The 20,564-nt window shown below is 31.3% G+C and overlaps 2 protein-coding genes across 3 annotated transcripts; one reads left to right on the top strand and one right to left on the bottom strand.

The window, feature by feature from the left end:
* The first annotated feature begins 10,682 nt into the window (after positions 1 to 10,682).
* LOC133704758 (mitogen-activated protein kinase 19-like) lies at positions 10,683 to 17,559 on the top strand. The gene is made up of 10 exons (XM_062129721.1): positions 10,683 to 11,123; positions 12,473 to 12,881; positions 13,081 to 13,208; positions 13,297 to 13,356; positions 15,035 to 15,184; positions 15,282 to 15,437; positions 15,649 to 15,860; positions 15,968 to 16,069; positions 16,240 to 16,361; positions 16,932 to 17,559. The coding sequence occupies exons 1-10, from the start codon at positions 11,100 to 11,102 to the stop codon at positions 17,357 to 17,359; spliced, it is 1,791 nt and encodes a 596-aa protein (XP_061985705.1). The 5' UTR covers positions 10,683 to 11,099; the 3' UTR covers positions 17,360 to 17,559.
* Positions 17,560 to 17,712: 153 nt separating this feature from the next.
* Positions 17,713 to 19,891, bottom strand: LOC133704765 (uncharacterized). 2 transcript variants are annotated; one of them, XM_062129733.1, is made up of 4 exons: positions 19,615 to 19,891; positions 18,893 to 19,477; positions 18,142 to 18,657; positions 17,713 to 18,042 (listed from the first exon to the last, which is right to left on the bottom strand). In XM_062129733.1, the coding sequence occupies exons 1-4, from the start codon at positions 19,855 to 19,857 to the stop codon at positions 17,899 to 17,901; spliced, it is 1,488 nt and encodes a 495-aa protein (XP_061985717.1). In that variant the 5' UTR covers positions 19,858 to 19,891; the 3' UTR covers positions 17,713 to 17,898. The 2 variants fall into 2 exon arrangements, with proteins under 2 accessions (XP_061985717.1, XP_061985726.1); XM_062129742.1 differs by having other exon boundaries at positions 18,893 to 19,482; positions 19,620 to 19,891.
* Positions 19,892 to 20,564: the final 673 nt, after the last annotated feature.

Here is a 20,564-nt window from a genome sequence, read left to right as displayed (position 1 = left end):
CTGGCTATGCATAAATTTCTAGTAAGATTAAAAAACTAATATAGGGAGAAGGATAAGACATGGAAAAGAAAATATAACAATATCTTATTAAACATTACTTAATAAAAAAGCACTAGCATGTATTTTTTTTTTATAGGCAATAAGATGTATGAAAACACCTAATAATAGGCATACAATAGAACCAAAATAAATTTACAGGGATCAAGGATCTGCAGAAGATAGAGAACCAATTGATTTATAACCAAGAAACACAAGAATGCTGAAAAAAAACCAAAATAAAAATCATGGCATTGTTTTTTACAATGCAAAAAAACTCCAATGTGGTAGTATCATTGAGGACTGTAATAGTAGCTAGCAACTTTTTAAAAAATAAAAGTCATGTCTATGTATCATCTTAAGTTCTATAAAACATCCAGCTTTATAAGACAATTGACTGCCTCGTCCTCTGTATCATCTTAAGTTCTATAAAACATCCAGCTTTATAAGACAATTGACTGTCTCGTCCTCTGTATCATCAATAATTATATCATAATGCCCATTACATCTTTATGCATCCATAATGGTAGATCTCCGTTGAACCTCTAACAGTACTTTCATAGTATATACATACTTTAAATGTTTAAAAGCTTGTTAAATCAAGTAACATACCAAGATCAAATTAGTTGAAATTAAATGCTCAATTTCAAATCCAACTAAAATAGGATGTGAAGATAAAGCTGGTGTGACAAAGTTGAGGCCAAGGTTGTAGGTGCAATTTAATGTTACTGTTGATTTGCAATAAGAATCTTTTATATCCATCTGGATTGATCTCTAACAATGGAATATGTTGGCTTTCTTGCAATTTTTCGGTTAAAAAATAGGAGAAACCTGCAGCCAAGAGTCCTACGTAGTAGCAGAAACAAGGATTGCACTTGTAGGACAGCTAGAATGTTGAGCAAGAGAGGCATTTTCCTTTGTTTTATAGTCTTACGACCAAAAGGTAGGAGCTGCAGTTGAAGGTGCAATAGAATTGATAGAAAAGGTAGAAAAATCATTACTTATATACTAAAACGTGTGGGATTCACTGTACATTTATCACTATGCAAAAAAAAAAATTCAGTTTGATCCTCAAACTTTGTTTTTTGGCGATCAAGTCCTATTCAAGGAGCAATTGATTTCAAATCCTTATGAAAGGGTGGGATTGGAAGATGAGAGACCGAAATGAAAAATACAGCAAACATAAGTGACGTATCATAAGTTTTGAAAGCATTCACTTTGGTCCTCCAACTTAAACAATCACGCAAATTATACAATTGTGATCCCTCAAAATTGTTCCAATTCTATTTTGATATAAAGGTTTATTTTTGTTATTTTTTTGTCTCTGGTTGAGAGAGAAAAGAGAGAGGGGTTGCTGGATTCCGGCGGTGGAGAGAGAAACTTGTCGTCAGCATCAATTTAGGCCACCAAAAGAAGAGATTTTTGTGTTAAATTATTCCATTTGATGCGGGGAGTTCATATTAGGTTTTTTCATACCTTAAAAGTTCATGAAAAAACATATTTAAGCTCATGTTAATTTTTGGTTTTTGGTTTAGTTCGGTTTTTTGAGCATTTTTTTAGGGTTTTTTAGGCCATAAAGGGGTTTGTCATGGTTTCTATGGTGTTTTATAAGTGTTTTTTGTTAAAAAAAAAAAAAAAACAAGATGCAAAATAGGTTTTTTGGTCGAAAGAGCATAGGCTCTAATTTTTCGGACACCACAATGGCCGAAATTTAGGCAAAACAAGCAATGCGTCATCTGATGTTGGCATGGCTGTCAAACCCAAGACGTTTGGGTCTGACATGATTATCATAAAAATATAACTTTAAAGAATGCAATTGAAAAGAGATAAAGTGATGTGACTAGTTAAAAAACTAAACACCAAAAAGATGGACAAAACCTCCTCTTTTAAATAATATTGATTTTTTTTGTTATGCGTTTAATTTTTGGTGAGGTTTTTCTGGTTCATCTATGGTTTTATTTTTATCTTTTATATAGATAAACTATGTTTTTTTAAATAAAAAAATATTTATTTTTAGATGGTATTTTTAATATGTGTAGCCTTACATGTTATTCATTTTTTTTATTCAATCAATTTAATATTCTATTTTTTAATATTAAATATCTTGATATACATCTGTCTCTTGATTTTTCAAGTTTTGTTTTTAGATTTTATTAATGATCATTTATTTATTTATTAACACATATAACTCTTCGTTTATTTGATTATATATTTGTATAAACTTTTTGATTTGTTATATTTTTTGAACTATAAAAATACATTGAAAAAAATCTACATATATAATTTTATAAAACATAAAAATATTTAACCCGCGCATCAATGTGGTAGCCACTAAAATCCATCACCAAGTCGAGGCCGGGAGAAGCCGAAGTAGCACCAGGAGAATGGAGGTCGGAGCAGCTTGTCCAGAACGAGTCACAGCATGAGGAGATGGTGGTGAGGACTGTGGCTTGAGGAGAAAGAAGATGGAGTGGGGCACTAGCATGTATTATTGACCACCTGGCTTTGCAATCCAAATATTATTTTTTTTTTTTTTTTTTTTAGCAATCCAGATATTATTGCCTCATTGGTGGTGGCCATTATTTGTAATGGCCCTATGATAAGTTGCATCGTAATTTCATCATCTTCTCGTCACCGTAGTTGGGAATTCAACACATATTTTTACGTGGTCCACGAAATCTTCCTGACAAATATGTTGACAGCTATCGGTGTCGGCGTTTCTCAACAGTGGTTCTCATTTGTTTAGCGGCGATCGATTGAACTGACGGCTGTGACAAATAAAGAGGGCAGCACGCAACGAAGAAAATGAAATTATTGGTACAGAGAGGCCGTTGACTGTGTGAGCAAGTGGTGGAAGACGTGTAGGACCATGCATGCTGGCGCTCTATTCGTTTGATCAGAAGAATATTGTGTGGAGCGGTAATTTAAAGTGTTTTTTTATTTAAAAATATATTAAAAAAATTTAATTTTTTTTAATATAAACATATTAAAATAATTTAAAAATATAAAAAATTAATTTATTTTAAACAAAAGTAAAATATTCAAAAGTTAAAGGCACAAACACACCCTCGGTTTTAGAGACTGAGGTATAATCGCGGATGAAAAGGACAGTGGTCCAAGTGACGACACTTGACTTAAGGCACGACCAAGAAGCCCTTGATGAATCATTGTTGAAAGAGAAGACAAATTACGGGATTTGGAAGTGTGACGATTTCCTTCCATATTTTCTCTCTCTTTTCTTGGCTTAATGGCTTAATGTTTTGTTATTTTTTAAAAATTATTTTTAAAATTAATATATTAAAATATCAAAAAAAATATTAATTTTAAATAAAAAAATTTTAAATATTTTTTAAAATATTTTTAGAATGCAAAAACAAATAAGGCTACGGATACTTTCAAGAATTAAAACAATATATACGTCATTTTATACTTCAGTAAATTCGTCTCTGTTTCTGCAAAAACATATTGTGTGCTTGGCCCTTTTTGTTTAAAGAAACTGTAAGAAATTAATCCGGTTATTAATGAGTTTTGTTGTTCGCTTCTTCTTTTTTTAGTTTGAATATTGAAACCAATTTCAAAAGAAATCTATTCCATTAAACATACCAAAATTAATGTGTTTTTCAGATTATACAAGAAAATAAATTAATTAAAATTGTCTAAAAAACTCCTTGCACTAACATATGAGTCTAAAAAACTCCTTGAAAAAAAAATATTTATTAATAGATTAAATGCTAAATAAAACAAATTATTTCAAATAATCATTTTTTTTCACAATTCGGATAAAAATGATGATCACCTCCCTCTTCACTTGAAGATTTGAGAAATAAAAAATATTATTTTTTTAAAAAAAGCCTTATAATTTTTAAAATGTTTAGGAAATTAATGAATATATTTTGAAAGGTTGAGACTAAAAGTTTTGAAAACGCCTGGCCATTAAAAACTTTTAATTATGTTTCAGAAAAAAAAATATTTTTAAAAATATTTAAGGCATAAAAAGTTTCAAATCAGCTCAATTATTAATTTGAAAAAAAAAGAAATAGATTTTTATAATAAAATAAGGATATATAGCTTTATATAATTGGATAAATCTTCAATAAATCCTTATAGTACGATACATTTCTATCATTTTGGATAAAGAAAATGACATATTAGACAATTAGATATTAATTACCAGTGAAAATAATCACACGATACTACACAGTCTAAAATCTTTTTTTTTATGGTAATTAAAATATTTTAAAAAAATCTCAATGATTTAGATTCTAGAATAAAAAATGTTTTTCTTCAGTCAAAATTTCTTTTTTCTTATTTATGCATTGTTTTTTTTAAAAAAAAACCATTAATCTTTTATTAAAATTAAACAAGTTTAAATTTAGTAGAAAAAATGTATTTTTTTAGCCAAAACTCATTTTTTGTTATTAATTTATTTCTTTTTTATTTTAAATAAAAACATATTTTTTTTTATCAAAAACATGGCCTATCATATCAAATCCAAACTTATCATGATCTGTAAAGAAATTTTTAACCAAGAAAAAATATTAATGTGCTAATTTAAAATATATATATATATCTTCTTTTATGTATTAAACTATTATGTGGTTAAATAAATAAAAAACAAACAAACAAAACAGAAGCATGTGGTATCTTGGAAGCAGGTTGTATCCTTCAGTTCATTATCTCCCTTAAAGATGCGATAAGTGGCATTACCTTTAATGTTTTCAAAAAGGTCTGTCTTGCACCTAACCCACATGTTCACTTATGCTGTTCTCTTTTTATTTTAAATTCATTATATATTTTTCTTTCTGTTTTCTCCCAATGATTGATGTCTACTTTTTCGGGTGGTGTTTAGAGGGGTGGTAATTGTTATTTTTTAAAGTATTTTTTATTTAAAAATATAAAAAAATAATATTTTTTTAATATTTTTAAAATTTATTTTTGACATTAATATATTAAAATGATGTAAAAATATTTAAAAAATTGATTTCAAGAGGAAAAAAATCAAAGTTTTTTTAAAAAAGAAGGTTAAGACTAATTTCAAAGAAGTCATTAAGTTATTTTAATCATTTTGTTTTCTTGGTAGAAAGCCATGGAATAAGTTGACCGAACACAATGAAAGTCACTTCCCTGCTGCTGGGATCATGACATTCCATCCATAGCTTCGTATCCCCAATTTGTCCCTTCTTCTATTTATATCATTTTAGCTAATTATTGCTTAAACATTTTTTAAGAAGCTCCGACAGATACAATTATGACCACAATGCATGGATGTTTTGGAGAATTGTTTGGATAAATTATGAAAAATCCGCTCTGGTCAATTGACGATATGGGAGTGTCATCTTAAAGAAGTCGATCCAAAAGGCACAATAATAAACAAAAAGACCGAGATCAAAATATCATAGTGAAAGTCTACTGTGACAGTAGTTATAGTTTAAAGTGTATTTTATTTAGAAATATATCAAAATAATATTTATTTTTATTTTTTAAAAATTATTTTTGAGACCAATACATCAAAACGATCTAAAAACATAAAAAATATAATTTTCAATAAAAAAAATAAAAATTTAAAGGAACGTAACTTGCACCGTGTTTCCACACATGCTTGAAATAGTTTGAACTACCGCTAACCACGAGAGTGTTAATTATGGGTGTTTATGATAATGGTAGCGCTTGATTTTATTCGGAAATGATCAAAATAATATATTTTTTATTTTTTAAAATTATTTTTAAAATTAGTCTATCAAAATAATCTAAAAATAAAAAAATATTTTAAAATAAAAAAATATTTTTTAAAAAAATATTTTTAAAGCATAAAAATAAATAGAATAATATCTACTAACACTGTCTCATTTCCGAAAGAATTTTGACTACCACTACCACAAACTCTAAACATATCCACCATTTAAACATAGAATGACCCTTGAACAACTAAACAAACACCCAATCTCTTAAATCCATAAACCACCACATTCTGAAACTCGCCCCTAATAAATGAAAGAAGAGGGTCGGGAAGGTGGTGCCATTGGCCGCTTTCATGGTATTATTATTTTTATGATATTATTTATTTAATTATTAAGATTTTTTAGATTTGGGGAGGTTTTTTTTTAGTTTAATGTGGGTATCCGAGGCAGCTTGCGCGTACTTCCACTAATCCTACGTGCACTAAAGTTAATGACCATGTAACCCTCTAGTGACTATCATATGAGTAACCACAAGGCTCGAACCTAATACTATAGAGAGATCAAATCTTTTAATTCCAAACTCTTATCATTGAGTCATTATCTAGATGGTTGGTTTGAGGAGTTTTGATGGATGGCCTAATAAAAAAATCATAATTTTTTATTTAATATTAAACCAGGCTAGATTGATGGGACAAAATATTTCAAAGAGCATGAGGTTAAAACTTTATTGTCATCAAAGATTAAAGATCGAGAAGGTCTTATAATATCTAAGAATATATTGTCATCAACATCTCTCTTCGCCCTTGAAAGCTTCCTTGTTAATTGCATCGACAAGCTTCTAGACATCCTCCTCTGTGACAGGAGACCTACCTCCAAAAACAATCATGATCCATTCATTTAATGCACGGAATTTTTTATATATATTACTTCAGAAAACACATTCCATAAAATTAGTATTACCATCAGAATTAAAAATCAGTGTAAGCTTGAGAAATATTATAATAAGATGAACGGAATCCTCTACTTGCTGTGGTCCAACAAAGTATTTTAATATTTAATTGTATGGCCCAACTAGTTAGATTTTTAATTTATTTTTTAAAAAATTATCGGTTTGAATTTTATAAATTTCAGATTACCAGAAACTTATATACTTATTAATTTTAAAATTTATAAAATTAATTAAAAAATATATAAATTAACTTAAATATTCATGTTAATCTAAAATAAAGCCGACCATGTTCAGGCCTAACACACACTGTTCAGTCATAAGAACAACAAACAAAAACAGTGACATTGTCTTGCCGTCCATGGAAAGGGTCTCCACTCACCTTACGCGTGCGTTGTAGTCCACTTGATTATTTCAAAACAACCAAGTAGCCTAGAGTCAATTTACCAAGCATAGCATAGGTCAATAGCATAATTAAATATCATTTTGTTTTGCTTGTTTAATTATTATTTTTTTCCAAAATGTTAGACTTTCACAAAACGGGGGTGGATTAAATCCAGATTTGAATTGACAGTGAAAAAGGCAAATAAATTGGCATATGCAAAATAAGTGGTCAATCGGATACCTCTATGATGCCTTCTGTAAATTAATAGAATCCAACTTATGGTTATTTCAGCCAACATATCTGATTAAGAGCTTGTTTGGTAGTGTGGTTGCGAGTATTTTTTAAATAATTTTTCATGTTAAAATACATGCCAATAATTTTTTTATTTTTAAAAAATTATTTTTAACATCAGCACATTAAAACGATCCAAAACGTACAAATCATATTAAATTTTAGCAAAAAAAAAAATCAAATTTTTTAGGAACGCGGGTTGAACCGCGTTCCCAAACGTTACCTAAGATGAGATTGTTTTTGCTAAAAGTATTTTTTAAAAAAGAAACTTTTATTTTAAATTAAAATTTTTTATATTTTTAAATTGTTTTAATATATTTATATTAAAAATAAATACATTTTCGAAATAATATATGTTTTAATGGTAAAATTACTGTTCATTATATCGAATATATGTATTATCTAATATATAAAATTTTAGTCATTTTCGATATAAATTCATTTTCAATAGTATATATTAATTATATGTATTTATTATTTAGGCAGGGTTATAACTATATCCACAAACAAAAGCTCGAAAATGCTGCGATCCTGCTACCTAGCTAAAGCTCTTCGCGCCAGGTTAACACATGAATATTCCGTTTTCTTTTTTATTTTAAAAAAATTAATATTTTTTTAAATTTTTATATTATTTTAATATACAGGTATTGAAAATAATTTTTAATAAATAAAAAATATATTTTTAATATATTTAAAAATAAAAAATATTTTAAAAAATAATTATTATCATAATACAAATATCAAATATCTCTGCAAAATGGCCTGAGAGTCACAAAATTGGACACTTAGACCATTAAATTTCGAGGAAATCATTACCCACGTGGACTCTTTTCTCTGCACTGAACGGTTGAGGCAGAATTTAGATAAACAAAGACAATGAGTCATAAAAATATTATTTTAATATATTTTTAAATAAAAAATATTTTAAAAAGTTTTTGTTTTTAATTCCTATATAAAATAGACAAATATCTGCGTCCATGCCAGGTGACCAGGTTGTGGTTGGCGTACAGAAGTGTGTCATCCCGTGGAGCTAACGCAGAAACTGTTGTGATGTTGTTGCCACCGGTCTCTTGTTGGTGACTACTAATTTTTATTTAAGATTAATAAAAAAACATGTAAATTAATAAAAAAAGTTTTTAATTCTATATTTAACTTTGATTATTCTTTTTTATTTATATATTTTCATTTATTTTATCTTAGAAGTTAGTTTTGGTTGTTAAGAATAAATGGTTTTTATTTTTATAAATAAATCATATAAATACAATTTATTTATGTAAAAAATATGTAAAAATTATAATAATCTATTAAAAGTATTATGAAATTAAAAAATATTAATTATTATTTTAAAAAAGGTGAGCTGGATAATTTAAAAAATAAAAAGATTATATTAATTAAAATTTAAATAAAAAAGTTAAGAAAAAAAAGTTATGCAGTCTTAGACCGAGCAGGCTACCCTTGTTTACCTGCTAGTCAAATATTTAAAAGCTCAATGCGTCTAGTTAAATATTTTTTTTTGATTTTTTTTAAAATAATATGTAATTTACTCTAGTTTTTTTAATGAAAAACAGATTGTCTGTTGTGACAGATAACCTATCATCCTTTATTTCAAATTTTAGTCATTGAAAATAAGAGTTCATGTTTTCAAATCATAACAAAAAAATATTATTTTTCAACATGTTTTAAAAATATCTTATAAATCTTAATAAATCAATTTTATACCTCAAAGTAGCCTCTAATCTCTCTCTAAAAAAAAAAAATCAATCTAGCCTTGAAAACCTTAAAGGGCCACAATTTATTTTTTATTAGTATTCTTAGCACAAGGCGCATGTGTATTACTAAAAGTTTTATAAAAAATATTAAAAATAATTTTTTAAAAAATAATAAAATCAATAAAATACTATACAGGAATAAACTTTGAATAAAATCATCTACATCCAATACAAATACATAAAATACAAATTTGAATAAAACATTAATAATAACTTGATAGATTTTGATTATTTTTAATAGTTTAATTGTTAACTTTTATTGACCTATTCTTATGTATTTAAAAAACTTTAAAAGTCAAAATAAAGTATTAATAAGTTGCTATATATATATATATATATGTTAGAGGTGATTTAAAAATTTGATTTTATATTATTTAAAGTTTATGTGATGTATAAATAGGGATATAATATAAAAACAAGATTAGCCAATTTTTTAGAAACTATATTAATATTTTAATCTAGTTCTTAATTAAAGATAGATTTGAATTTATATATTAGTATTCACACATATTTTGTATCGTGATATAAAAATAATAATAAATATTTCATGAAAGTCATTTTAATTTTTGCATGTATAATTTTTTTAAGATAAGAAAATATATTTAGTGTTCACAACGAAGTTCTCTTAATACATGTGATTATTTTTTTAAAATTTAAGAATATTTTTTTTTATCAAAATAACTGTTTCAACATATAGTTCAGTTATGGATTGATAAGAAAATACATTAATGTGCTCTCCACGAGTATTATTCAACTATTTTATAGTTTTTTTACTAGATTATTTTAAATGATTTATAAGTAATTATTTTTAGAATTTATAAAATCAAAATATTTGGTTTTAATTAAAAATGATTTTTTTATCCTACATTATGATAATAAAAAAGATAAAAAGGGTTTGTTTCATTGTTTATTTAATTTTATTAAAAAACAATATTTTAACATTTCATCTTAGAATTTAAATCAGTTTAAATCATATGATAAAACTAAAAAGTATTAAACTATCAAAATATAAATATGATATTTTAGGATCTTGCATATAAAATAAATATAATTATATATTAAAATAGAATTATTAAATACACACTCAATTTAATAATAGAAAAAAATCTTTTTTTACAATGAAAAAAGAATATCTTGACCTCAAAGAAAGAATTGAAAAGAGAGTAACAAAATTAATTGATTAAAATTTGAAAAAAATAACAATATAGTGAAAATTATAATTAAATCATATTAATTAAAATTTGTAAACAATAACCTTCTCTAAAAAAATCTATAAAATTTGATGCAATGACATTAGATATTAATTATCATGTTTGTTTGTAATATTTATTTATAAATTTTATGTTTAGAAACAAATTAAATATTTATTTAAAAATATACGGTCATTTACCCGTATCGAGAATCCGTACAGACATAAAGTACCAAAAGAGTTTTCTTTTTCCTTTTGTATGCAAAAATGGAAAATGAAAAAAAAAGGGTAAATAAATAAAGGAATATTTACTATTTGGTAAATAAACAATAACAAGACAAATTATTTTTCTCCTTATTATTTAAACAATCACTGCAGCACCCCTTTGAATCTCTTTTTGTTGCTCTCTCTTGTTCTCTTCCCCTCAGAAGTCAGATCCATCCCGCAACCCTTGCTCTCTTTCTCACAGATCTCTTCTAAAACTCCTAAATTCTCACTAATTCAGGAGGTTCTTGTTTCAAAGTTCAAGTCTTTTTGAGTTTTTAGTGCTGGGTTTTGAGAGATAGTGAAGAATTTGAAGTGGGGGTTTGATGGTTGTTGACAAGGAGATAACTTCGAAGCAGAGAGGGACAAGGCAATAGATTTTGTGGTGCTTGTTAGGCAAATGCAGTTGGTAAAACCGTAAAATTGAAGGAGATATAAATATAAAGCCTTTGTTTTTTGTTTAAAACAAGAGATAAAAGAGAACAAGTTCTTTTGTTGTTTGTTTTTATTGTTTTGTGGTGGATTTTTGAAAATCTAAAAGATGCAACAAGATCATCCAAAGAAGGTTAGTTTCTCTTCTTCTCTGTTCCCCCCCTCTTGATCTTGATTCTGGTGTCGTACTTTGAGTTCTGTTGTTTTAAAGAATTTGGGATCTGGGTTCTTTGATTCAATTTGGGAAATTTGAATTTTGGCCCATTTTTTTTACTCTTAAATTTGTGGGTTCTTTTTTTTTTCTTTTTGGGGATGGCATAGAAACTAAAGGGAAAGGAGTTGAATGATTTTTTTTTTCAAATTCAACCACCCTATTGATAAAAAAAAGAGTTTTAGGATTTTTGCAAGCAATTTTTAATTTCAGAGAAGATGAAGATCTGATTTTTTAATGGTGATCTGTTCGGCTGGGAAAGTGGGAAATAATCCTTCTGAATTACGATCTAGGTTCTAGATAATCTCTTTTCGGTTGGTGAGATGCTGTAGGAAAATGAATTTATTTTTGAAAATTGAGAAAATTGGGCTTAATTTGATCAGGAAGTTAATGTGTAAGATTGGGTTATTATACTCAATTTGAATTAAGTTCATGGTCCATTGGTTTGGTTTTAAAATGCGGTTAGATACTACTTCTAGTTAACTAATTTAACTCTTTGGATTTGTTGATGATATGTTTTAAATTTTGAAAATTAAAGCCACTTATATGTACCTGGGGAGATTAGGTTATTGATGTTCTAGATCAATTTTAACTAGGATTTTACCTGCTTATGTTAGTTATATACAAAAGTACGATCTGTTTTTAGCCTTTCTGCTTTGGGATTATAACGTGTTTTCAGTTCTGTCTTAATACTTATTGAAACAAATCCAAGCTGAAATTCCCCATTTCCGAACTTTGAAAAACCTAATTGATTGATTTTAGGTTTGATGTTTGAAAATTTGGTTCCTAGTCCTTATCGGTTAGGTAAATGGTTCTGATTTTCTCTGATGTGGCTTCCCTTCAGAAAATAAAGGAGTTTTTCTTGATATTTTTACTCTGGAACCTGTTTCTGTTCCCTAAAGTTGATGCTGCGCAATTTCTCTGCCATTCATCCCTCGCTTTTCTTCCCTATTGTTTTTCCCGTGAATTGATTAGTGAAATCTTCTCTCAGCTCTTTCTTCAAGAAATTTTTCAGTGCTATGCGAGCCTTGTATTAAATTGTAATCTGATGTATAATTCGTAATAAATGCTTTATCTATACCATCATTTTACCAGAGGCCCCCTCTCCCTCTCCTCCTCTTTTTACCAGAGGCTCTTGGGTACATCCATCGGTGTACATGTTTTCTATTATTTTGTTAATTTGTTTCTAGATGCTCTTTACCTACTCAATACTCAATACCTGCAGCTAGATCATTGCATGCTTAGATTCGAAATTTTTTGTGTTGTTTCAGGACTTAAAAGAGATTGACTTTTTCACCGAGTATGGGGATGCCAATAGATACAAAATTCTAGAAGTTATTGGAAAGGGAAGCTATGGAGTTGTTTGTGCTGCAATTGACACTCATACTGGAGACAAGGTGGCAATAAAGAAAATCAATGATGTTTTTGAGCATATTTCTGATGCTATTCGAATCTTGAGAGAAGTAAAGTTACTTAGGCTTTTGCGGCATCCTGATATCGTTGAGATCAAGCGAATCATGTTGCCGCCCTCAAAGAGAGAATTCAAAGACATATTTGTTGTTTTTGAGCTCATGGAATCTGATCTTCACCAAGTCATCAAAGCTAATGATGACTTGACACGGGAACACCATCAGTTCTTTCTTTATCAGATGTTACGTGCACTGAAATATATGCACACAGGTGACTCTGTCTTTGTTATCTATTCTGTCTTTCATTCAACCTTTGTGTCAAAATTTGCCTTCTCTAATCCTTTCAAGTAGCAGAAGGGTCCCTATCTACCTAGTCAGTATCTTATGTAAATGCTGCCCTAATTTTTTAAATTTTAAATTGAAGTAAATTTGGTCTACCTCTGTTCTGAACTAAGGTTTTTTGGCTGCAGCAAATGTGTATCATAGAGATCTTAAACCCAAGAATATATTGGCAAATGCAAATTGCAAACTTAAAGTATGTGACTTTGGGCTGGCACGAGTAGCATTTAGTGATACACCAACAACTGTTTTTTGGACGGTATGTATTTCAGCATTTTTTATAACAAATATCAGTTTTACCAGTATCTCTCAGTTTATAAGTTTGCATTAATAAATACATATTGCAGGACTATGTTGCTACAAGATGGTATAGAGCGCCGGAGTTGTGCGGATCTTTCTTTTCCAAGGTATGTCTTATATCTGCCACGTGTAGCCTTTCTTTTCCAGAGCCAACTTGGTTGGAACATGGTATATGCTATAGTGGACCAACAATTTGGAATAGGTTCACATGTAATTTACTGGTGCTTGGTTCTTAGATACTTTTTTAATAAGTATTGCTTTACAATGGTAGCTTGTTTCAGTTAATGCTAAGGTTATTTCTTTTGTTGAATAAAACTCTGTTTATTATGTTATTGTCCAGCATAAAAAATAGCCTTTTGGTATATCTTTGTTTTCACAAGAAGCTTTTGGGATATTAAGCTAAAGGAAAATATAGTACAATGGGTTGTCCTTGTTATGAGCTACGACATAATATTGAAGCAAAATATTTACCTATCTATAAAATGATTGAGTGCTTTATAGTAAGCAGTAATGCCCAAGGTTGTTGAAATCGCGAATTGACTCTTAAAATCTTATGATTTTACGAGTCAACATGTATATAACGTGTCAAATCGGGTTAAAACTTGAAATCAGTCAAACTCGGTCAAAATCGGTAAAATCGGATTTTACCGATTTTACGAGTTTGACCGAGTTTGACCGATTTCGAGTTTTAACCCACAAAAGTTAAAAAATTTGCTGCCTCCTTGTCCGAGTCCCCTGACACTCCACTATATAGTCCCCACTCCCCAGTCTCCCCTTTCCCTGTTGCCTAAATCTCAAATTTTCAATCTTAGTAGACTAACACCAGCATTAGAGGATCTTGAGTATGGTTGCCTTATACTGTATTTTAGGCCGGGAAGGCATGATCGGAGGATCGAAACCATGGGAAGACAGAGATAGATGATGAGGAATAAAATGAGTAAAATAAGAGATAAGAATACTTATATAGAGAGAAATATTGTGTTTTAGACTAACAATTTGTTAACTACAAAGAGAGACGACAAATAATCATAGAGAACTTGAAATACATGTCTTGCTTGGTGGGATATTTGGACATTATTTCTAGGACTTGTTACTAACATAAAAAAGGTGGAAGGTGAGGTGGCATGAGATTAAATTGATGTCATTTTGTACGTTTTTGTTCTCATTATCGCGGGTTCACTGTAGTGGTCTCTATTAATTTTTTTTTTTAAGTTGGTGATATACCTTAGAATGTTGTATTATCTCACTAGTTGTCTGCAGTGTGTTTCAAGACCTGTCCTCTAGAAAATGTTCTAAAACTCTATCAATAAAACATATCAATAAAACATAGTTGTTCAATCTAATTTTTTTTCTTTTCATATTTTTAAGTTATTTAAACCATGTATGAATTTTTATTTGAATTATGTATTTTAAGGTGTTTGGACATTTGTATTGTTTATTTCACTTTTATTTTAATTGTGTTATGTTATTATTTACTACTTGAATGAAATTGTCAGTATATAATTAGTTAAAATATTTTTTTTGCGATTTTACGATTCGAGTTTACGATCTAAATTTATATTGTATATTTCGTGTCGTGTCAAAAAAGCGTTTTTGACAACCTTGGTAATGCCTAGATTAAAATAATTGTTGTTCAGGGAGGACTATGAACTCTCCTGGAAGTTGAAATATCTGTCTTTCAGGTAACTGTGTCAGGTTATGTCTGTTTCTCTGGAGTGGTTTAATTGCATTATGAAGCTCTATTATGCTGCTTGTTAATTTTTTCGTGCTTGTGCTTGTGCGCAGTATACTCCAGCAATTGATATTTGGAGCATTGGCTGCATCTTTGCTGAAGTATTGACAGGGAAGCCGTTGTTTCCGGGTAAAAGTGTTGTTCATCAATTGGATTTAATTACCGACCTTCTTGGGACGCCCTCATCAGAAACCATTTCTGGAGTATGATTCATTTCTCTTCCCCTCCCTTCTTTCCCAGTCAGTTGTAACATTTCCCTTTCATGTTGTTGATGGTAATTTGTATTGGATTAAAATGCAGGTACGGAATGACAAGGCAAGGAAATACCTGACTGAAATGAGGAAAAAACAGCCTGTGCCATTTGCACAGAAATTTCTAAATGTAGATCCGTTGGCACTCAGGCTACTGCAAAGGCTACTAGCATTTGATCCAAAAGATAGACTGACTGCTGAAGAGGTCTGTTCTTTGTCTTATTTACTTATATAAGAATGGTGTCCTGGCATTCAATTCTTGACTGACCGCTGAAGAGGTCTGTTCTTTGTCTTATTTACTTGTATAAGAATGGTGTCCTGGCATTCAATTCTTGTTGATAGATGAATGGAGCTTCATCTGTCACTCCCTACCTTTATTTTCTGCTTTCCTGATTTTTGTTAGTTTTATATAATAGGCATTAGCCGACCCTTACTTTAAGGGCCTAGCTAAAGTTGAGAGAGAACCATCCTGTCAACCAATCTCAAAGTTGGAGTTTGAGTTTGAAAGGAGAAGGGTAACAAAGGAAGATGTTAGGGAACTGCTATACCGTGAAATACTGGAATACCATCCACAGCTACTCAAAGACTACATGAATGGAAATGAAAGCACTAATTTTCTCTATCCTAGGTACTAAATTCTTCACATGTATAGCTTATCGTTCCCTTTTCTGAGTAGTAGGAATTACCTTTTCCATATTCTTTCTATGTTTACTTTGTCTATACTTTGAAATGCAGTGCCATAGGGCAATTTAGAAAGCAGTTTGCATATCTTGAGGAAAACAGTGGTAGAAGTGGACCAGTGATACCTCCAGAGAGGAAGCATGTCTCACTTCCACGGTATGACTTTGCAATTATTTTTTCCTTTGCTCTCTGAGTCATTGATATGATAAAATGGTTTCTGATTTATTTGTTTTGAGGCTATAGAGTATTGTTTTATCTGGAATGCTTGTGATCTTCCACCATAAATGTTTACATTTCTCTTTTTTAATCTTTTCTTTTGCTCGCAGGTCTACAGTTCACTCAAACACAATCCCTCCTAATATGCAATCAACTTCAACCTCATTTGACAACAGGCAGGTTACAGAAGACACTTCTAAAAATTTTAGAGTACCTCCACGAGTGCCATCAGGTATGAGTTTGCTTATTTTGCTTGTTTTCTGTAAAGAGGCAATTTTTTTCGTGAATCAAGCCAAGTGGCTAAATGTGTGAAAAACTTTTGTATTTGACTCTTAAAGCCTCAGCAAGTTTTTTCTCTGTCAATTGGATGTTGGAGGGCTTCATCTTTCAACAGTTACTGTTTTTAAGCATAGACTTACTTGATAACTACAGCAATATATGGTTCACTTGAATGATCAAGGTCTGTAGGGAATTGTTGAGTCATCATCATAACATAGTGACTTATGGAAGAGCTGGTTTCTTGTTTTTTTTTTTTTTTCATTCTTTTCCATGCATGATCAATTTAGTTCCTATCCTGGCAGATATATGCCATTTTCTTGCTGCAAAAAGCAGTTTTCATTTGAAGCCTAGAAGCAAGGACTAGTTTCCTAATTCGTCTTGTGAACTGATTCGCCAGATGTAGACCTTTTATCCTGCTTCCTGGAATTTTTGGTTTTCCCAGGCTGGATTCCAGCTTGCTTTGTGAAACCATTAAGGCAACTAAACATCTCCTTATTTTCTTTATTTTTTTTTGGTTGCACAGCAAAGCCGGGGAGAGTTGTGGGATCGGTTGTACCCTATGACAATGGCAGAAATGTCAAAGATGCCTATGATTCAAGGATATTTTATAGAAACTCAGTTCTGCCTCCCCAGACTGTCTCTCCGCACTGCTTCTTCAGGACAAACACGATGGTGCAGGAGAAGTCTATCTCCGAGCCTGAAAAAGACTCACAAACCAAACAGCAACCTCCTCTGTGTAATATGGCTGCCAAGCCATCCTCTGGGATGGCCATGGATGTGAACGCCAACCCATATTGCCAACCACAAGCTAGGATGGAACAGTTAAATGAGAGAATTGCTATTGATGCAAAACTGCTGCAGGCACAATCTCAGTTTGATCCAGTTGGCGCTGCTGCTGTAGCTGTAGCTGCTCATAGGAATGTCGGTGCTGTTCAGTATGGATTAACTTAGTCTATTTTATTTGAGTTGGTATCACGATGAATTATGCAAATGCATTTAGGTCTAGAATTCGAGGTGGAGTAGTTGTTTTATCTTTCTAGAATGATAGGTTTTAAGGGTTTAGTCCACGTCCTGTATCTAGTCATGCTGTGTAATTAGACATCTTATGTAATTCAATTCGTTGATCAGAATAAAAATAGCATTCCTAGGAATTTCTGTGGTTTGGATGAGTACACTAGTCGTAAATCACTATTATCGTTTAAGCAACAAAATGGGAAATGATGCCTGGGCGGTTAGAAGAGAACTGTACTTGTCAACTAGATTGAATTTAGGCACTCAGGCCTCTTGTTTGTCTGTACAATTTGCCTCGACTATACTTTGCTTCTTTCTCCTTTACCATGGTTCAGCAAAGGAAAATATTAGGCTGATATGAGTGGGTGAGTGGCATTGTGCCTGCCAACGAGGGCAGTACTGTTAAAGAAACAGGCTAAAAAAATTCAGGAAATTCATGAAGCTTTACTATAATATTCTTGCTTGGGCATTTTGCGTTCTTACTCGTGTATCATTCTTAATTTTGGAACAACGATGTCAAAGTCACTGACGATCCATTCTGCCACTTGATCGCTGCTGATGTATATTTCGGTTCCCAAGTCAATCGATGTCCAGTGTCTCTCCACAGGCGTAGTGCCTGGATCCTGCATTACATCAAAGACGCCTATAAAATAGTAAGCAATTCCTAACTTGGCGGCATCCCAGACCAGAGGCCACCTTCGAAGAAAGACGAGAGAATGTACCTGGTAAAAGTACAGTGCCTGTGACAGCCTGCCCACGTCGAGTTCCCAAGTTCTTGGATCCCCTATCCAACCATCCCCCTTCTTTGTAGGGTACCCATATTCCCCCCAGATAGGATGGGGGAGAATTTGCAGTATCTCTTGTGCTTGAGGATTGCTATGTGGATCACATAGAATATATGGTTCTTCAACGTGCTCAGCATTGCCTGGAGCACACCAGAGGTGGTAAGCATCATAAGGGTAGTTCTCCTTATCGGTTCTGTGGATCTTGGTTCCATTTGAAAAGAAATGATAAGGTGGGCACAACTTGAGACTTTCTGGTTTGCACCAAGATTTTGTTTCAGGGTTTATGATCATCTCACTGTATCGTGTAACGTCTGTGGTCACGTCCCTATCGCAAGGTTTTCCATTGTTCTTCCAGCACCCTCCTATGTCCATGAGGTAGAACTGGCTATTTGGACCACCTCCTTGCTTTACTTCTAGTCTGAACTTCACTTTGAAATCTGGTGATTTTGGAACCTGAAGGATATTTATGATGTGCATGAAAATAAGCTGGTATCCTTCATAAGCATAATGTTCTCTAGCCATTTTATAATTTTATATCGTCAGCATCATTTTCCGTTAGTTCCACGGTGTTTTTTTCCACAACTCACAACTCCAAACTAGCAAGCCATGCTAATTTTAGGTACATGTAAGATGTTGGATGTTGATTGCCACGATTCTAGAGATTAAATTGGAAGGGGAAAATGCTTACTATTTTGGACATCCCCCTAGTCTCGTAATGATATCCACCGGAGTATCCTTCTGTGGCGTCCGACCTCAGGTATAACATCAACCATGGATAATTTGATGATGTCTTTAAAAAATGATGGAAAACCCAACTCCCTTTACCAATCTCCTTTTCCCAAGTGATGTTGAAGTAAGAAGTGCCGTTACTCACTGCTGCCTTCGACACATGATCGGCATTTAAGTCCCACGTCCCGTAGAAACTTCCCTTCAAGTTACTGTCATTATCCCCTTGCAGACTGGTATAGTTATGGTACATCAAGGGCATGTTCATACAGCCAAGGCCGAAGCATGGAAATCCAGGTTCCGGTGGGAACGGCGTCGATTTCTTGCCATTTTGGGGACATGTAGCTGCTAGCGTGTCCATGTTTCCGCTTTTGACCATGATCATCCAAAACTGCCATGGTCTAGGATTGTCTTGTACTTGGCATTTATCACCCAGGTATATCTCCTTATTGGCTGCATACACATCTACATTTGAGGCATTAATGCCTCCATACGAACCATCTGAAATGCCAAGCTTGTTGTCTCTTTCGTCTACCATGTGAATAAGCTTTACTGCATTTCACAGTCATGATCATAAACATAACCTCAGCGAGGAATAAAAAGAAATAGACTTAAAGTCCAAAGTAAGAATTTATGAATTTTATCTGGTAATTAAAGTAAAACAGAACACACACACACACACACAGCACCTTGTGATGTTGAATTATCTACATCGAAACAATCTGCCATCCTAGGACTTCCCATGCCAAAAACTTCCTCGCCAACCTCATTGCACTGATTCCATGCCTCGATTGCCACCCTAAGGCTGTCTCTTCTCATTCCAGGATCTCCAATTGCAGACATGTATTCTTCCCTAGCTATGACATAAAATCCAAGGAGGGAAAAAGCAAACACACAAAACCTTAGTTTCTCCATAACTAATACCATAGAGCTAGCAACTAGCTAGGAGAAAGATGATTGATTATAGAATACGTTAAATATATCACAAACAAAGGCCAAGCATATTGTATGACAATATTTATCCTGGCAAGCTAAGGTTTTGCTTAAGCAAGTGGCTCAAAGATTGTTAATTCTGAGGCTTGCTGTTGTCTACAAGTTTTGTTAATCTGAAAGTTTTTTAAAGATTCAGGACTTGACCCGACTAGGGTTTTGGTGAGAATGTTTGAGCCTTGCGGGCTCATTATCTTCCTTAATTAGCTAACCTTCGCCTCTCTTTAGTGTCAATTTCTTGTTTCTTGTAAACAATAGAAGCTCGTCAACTTCACTTGCCAAAATGATCACGAATCAACCCTCCAAATATTAGCAACTCCATCCAGTATTTACATCCTTTTTTTTAGTATCATGAAGGTATGTTTTTTAAAAATATTTTTTATTAAAATTAATTAAAATAATTTTTTAGTTTTTTTATTTTTAATATTATCACTTTAAAATTATTAAAAAATACTAAAACAAAATCAAAATAAATATACTTTCAAAAAATATTAAATAAAAATTATCACATTTCCAAACAAGTGAATATCAAAAGTATTTTTTCTTCCAATAAATTCCATCTCTCTCAGTCAAACAATTATTTTTTTACTCATCAAGGGAGGACCTCTCTTCGAATTATTTTTAAATAAATAAATAATTATTCA

Source organism: Populus nigra, chromosome 1 (assembly GCF_951802175.1).
Source record: "Populus nigra chromosome 1, ddPopNigr1.1, whole genome shotgun sequence".
NCBI lineage: Eukaryota > Viridiplantae > Streptophyta > Magnoliopsida > Malpighiales > Salicaceae > Populus > Populus nigra.
Note: the sequence above shows the minus strand (reverse complement) of the source record. Positions and strands in the feature narration are given on the sequence as shown.

What these genes read in the sequence shown, in the direction of transcription:
- LOC133704758 (XM_062129721.1), top strand. Translation starts at nt 11,100, where the DNA reads ATGCAACAAGATCATCCAAAGAAG. An exon ending in AACAAGATCATCCAAAGAAG is followed by an intron (nt 11,124 to 12,472) that starts GTTAGTTTCTCT and finishes GTGTTGTTTCAG; the next exon opens with GACTTAAAAGAGATTGACTT. An exon ending in ATAGACTGACTGCTGAAGAG is followed by an intron (nt 15,438 to 15,648) that starts GTCTGTTCTTTG and finishes TTTATATAATAG; the next exon opens with GCATTAGCCGACCCTTACTT.
- LOC133704765 (XM_062129733.1), bottom strand. Translation starts at nt 19,857, where the DNA reads ATGGTATTAGTTATGGAGAAACTAAGGTTTTGTGTGTTTGCTTTTTCC. An exon ending in CTAGGGGGATGTCCAAAATA is followed by an intron (nt 18,658 to 18,892) that starts GTAAGCATTTTC and finishes AATATCCTTCAG; the next exon opens with GTTCCAAAATCACCAGATTT. An exon ending in AGGCACTGTACTTTTACCAG is followed by an intron (nt 18,043 to 18,141) that starts GTACATTCTCTC and finishes GATGTAATGCAG; the next exon opens with GATCCAGGCACTACGCCTGT.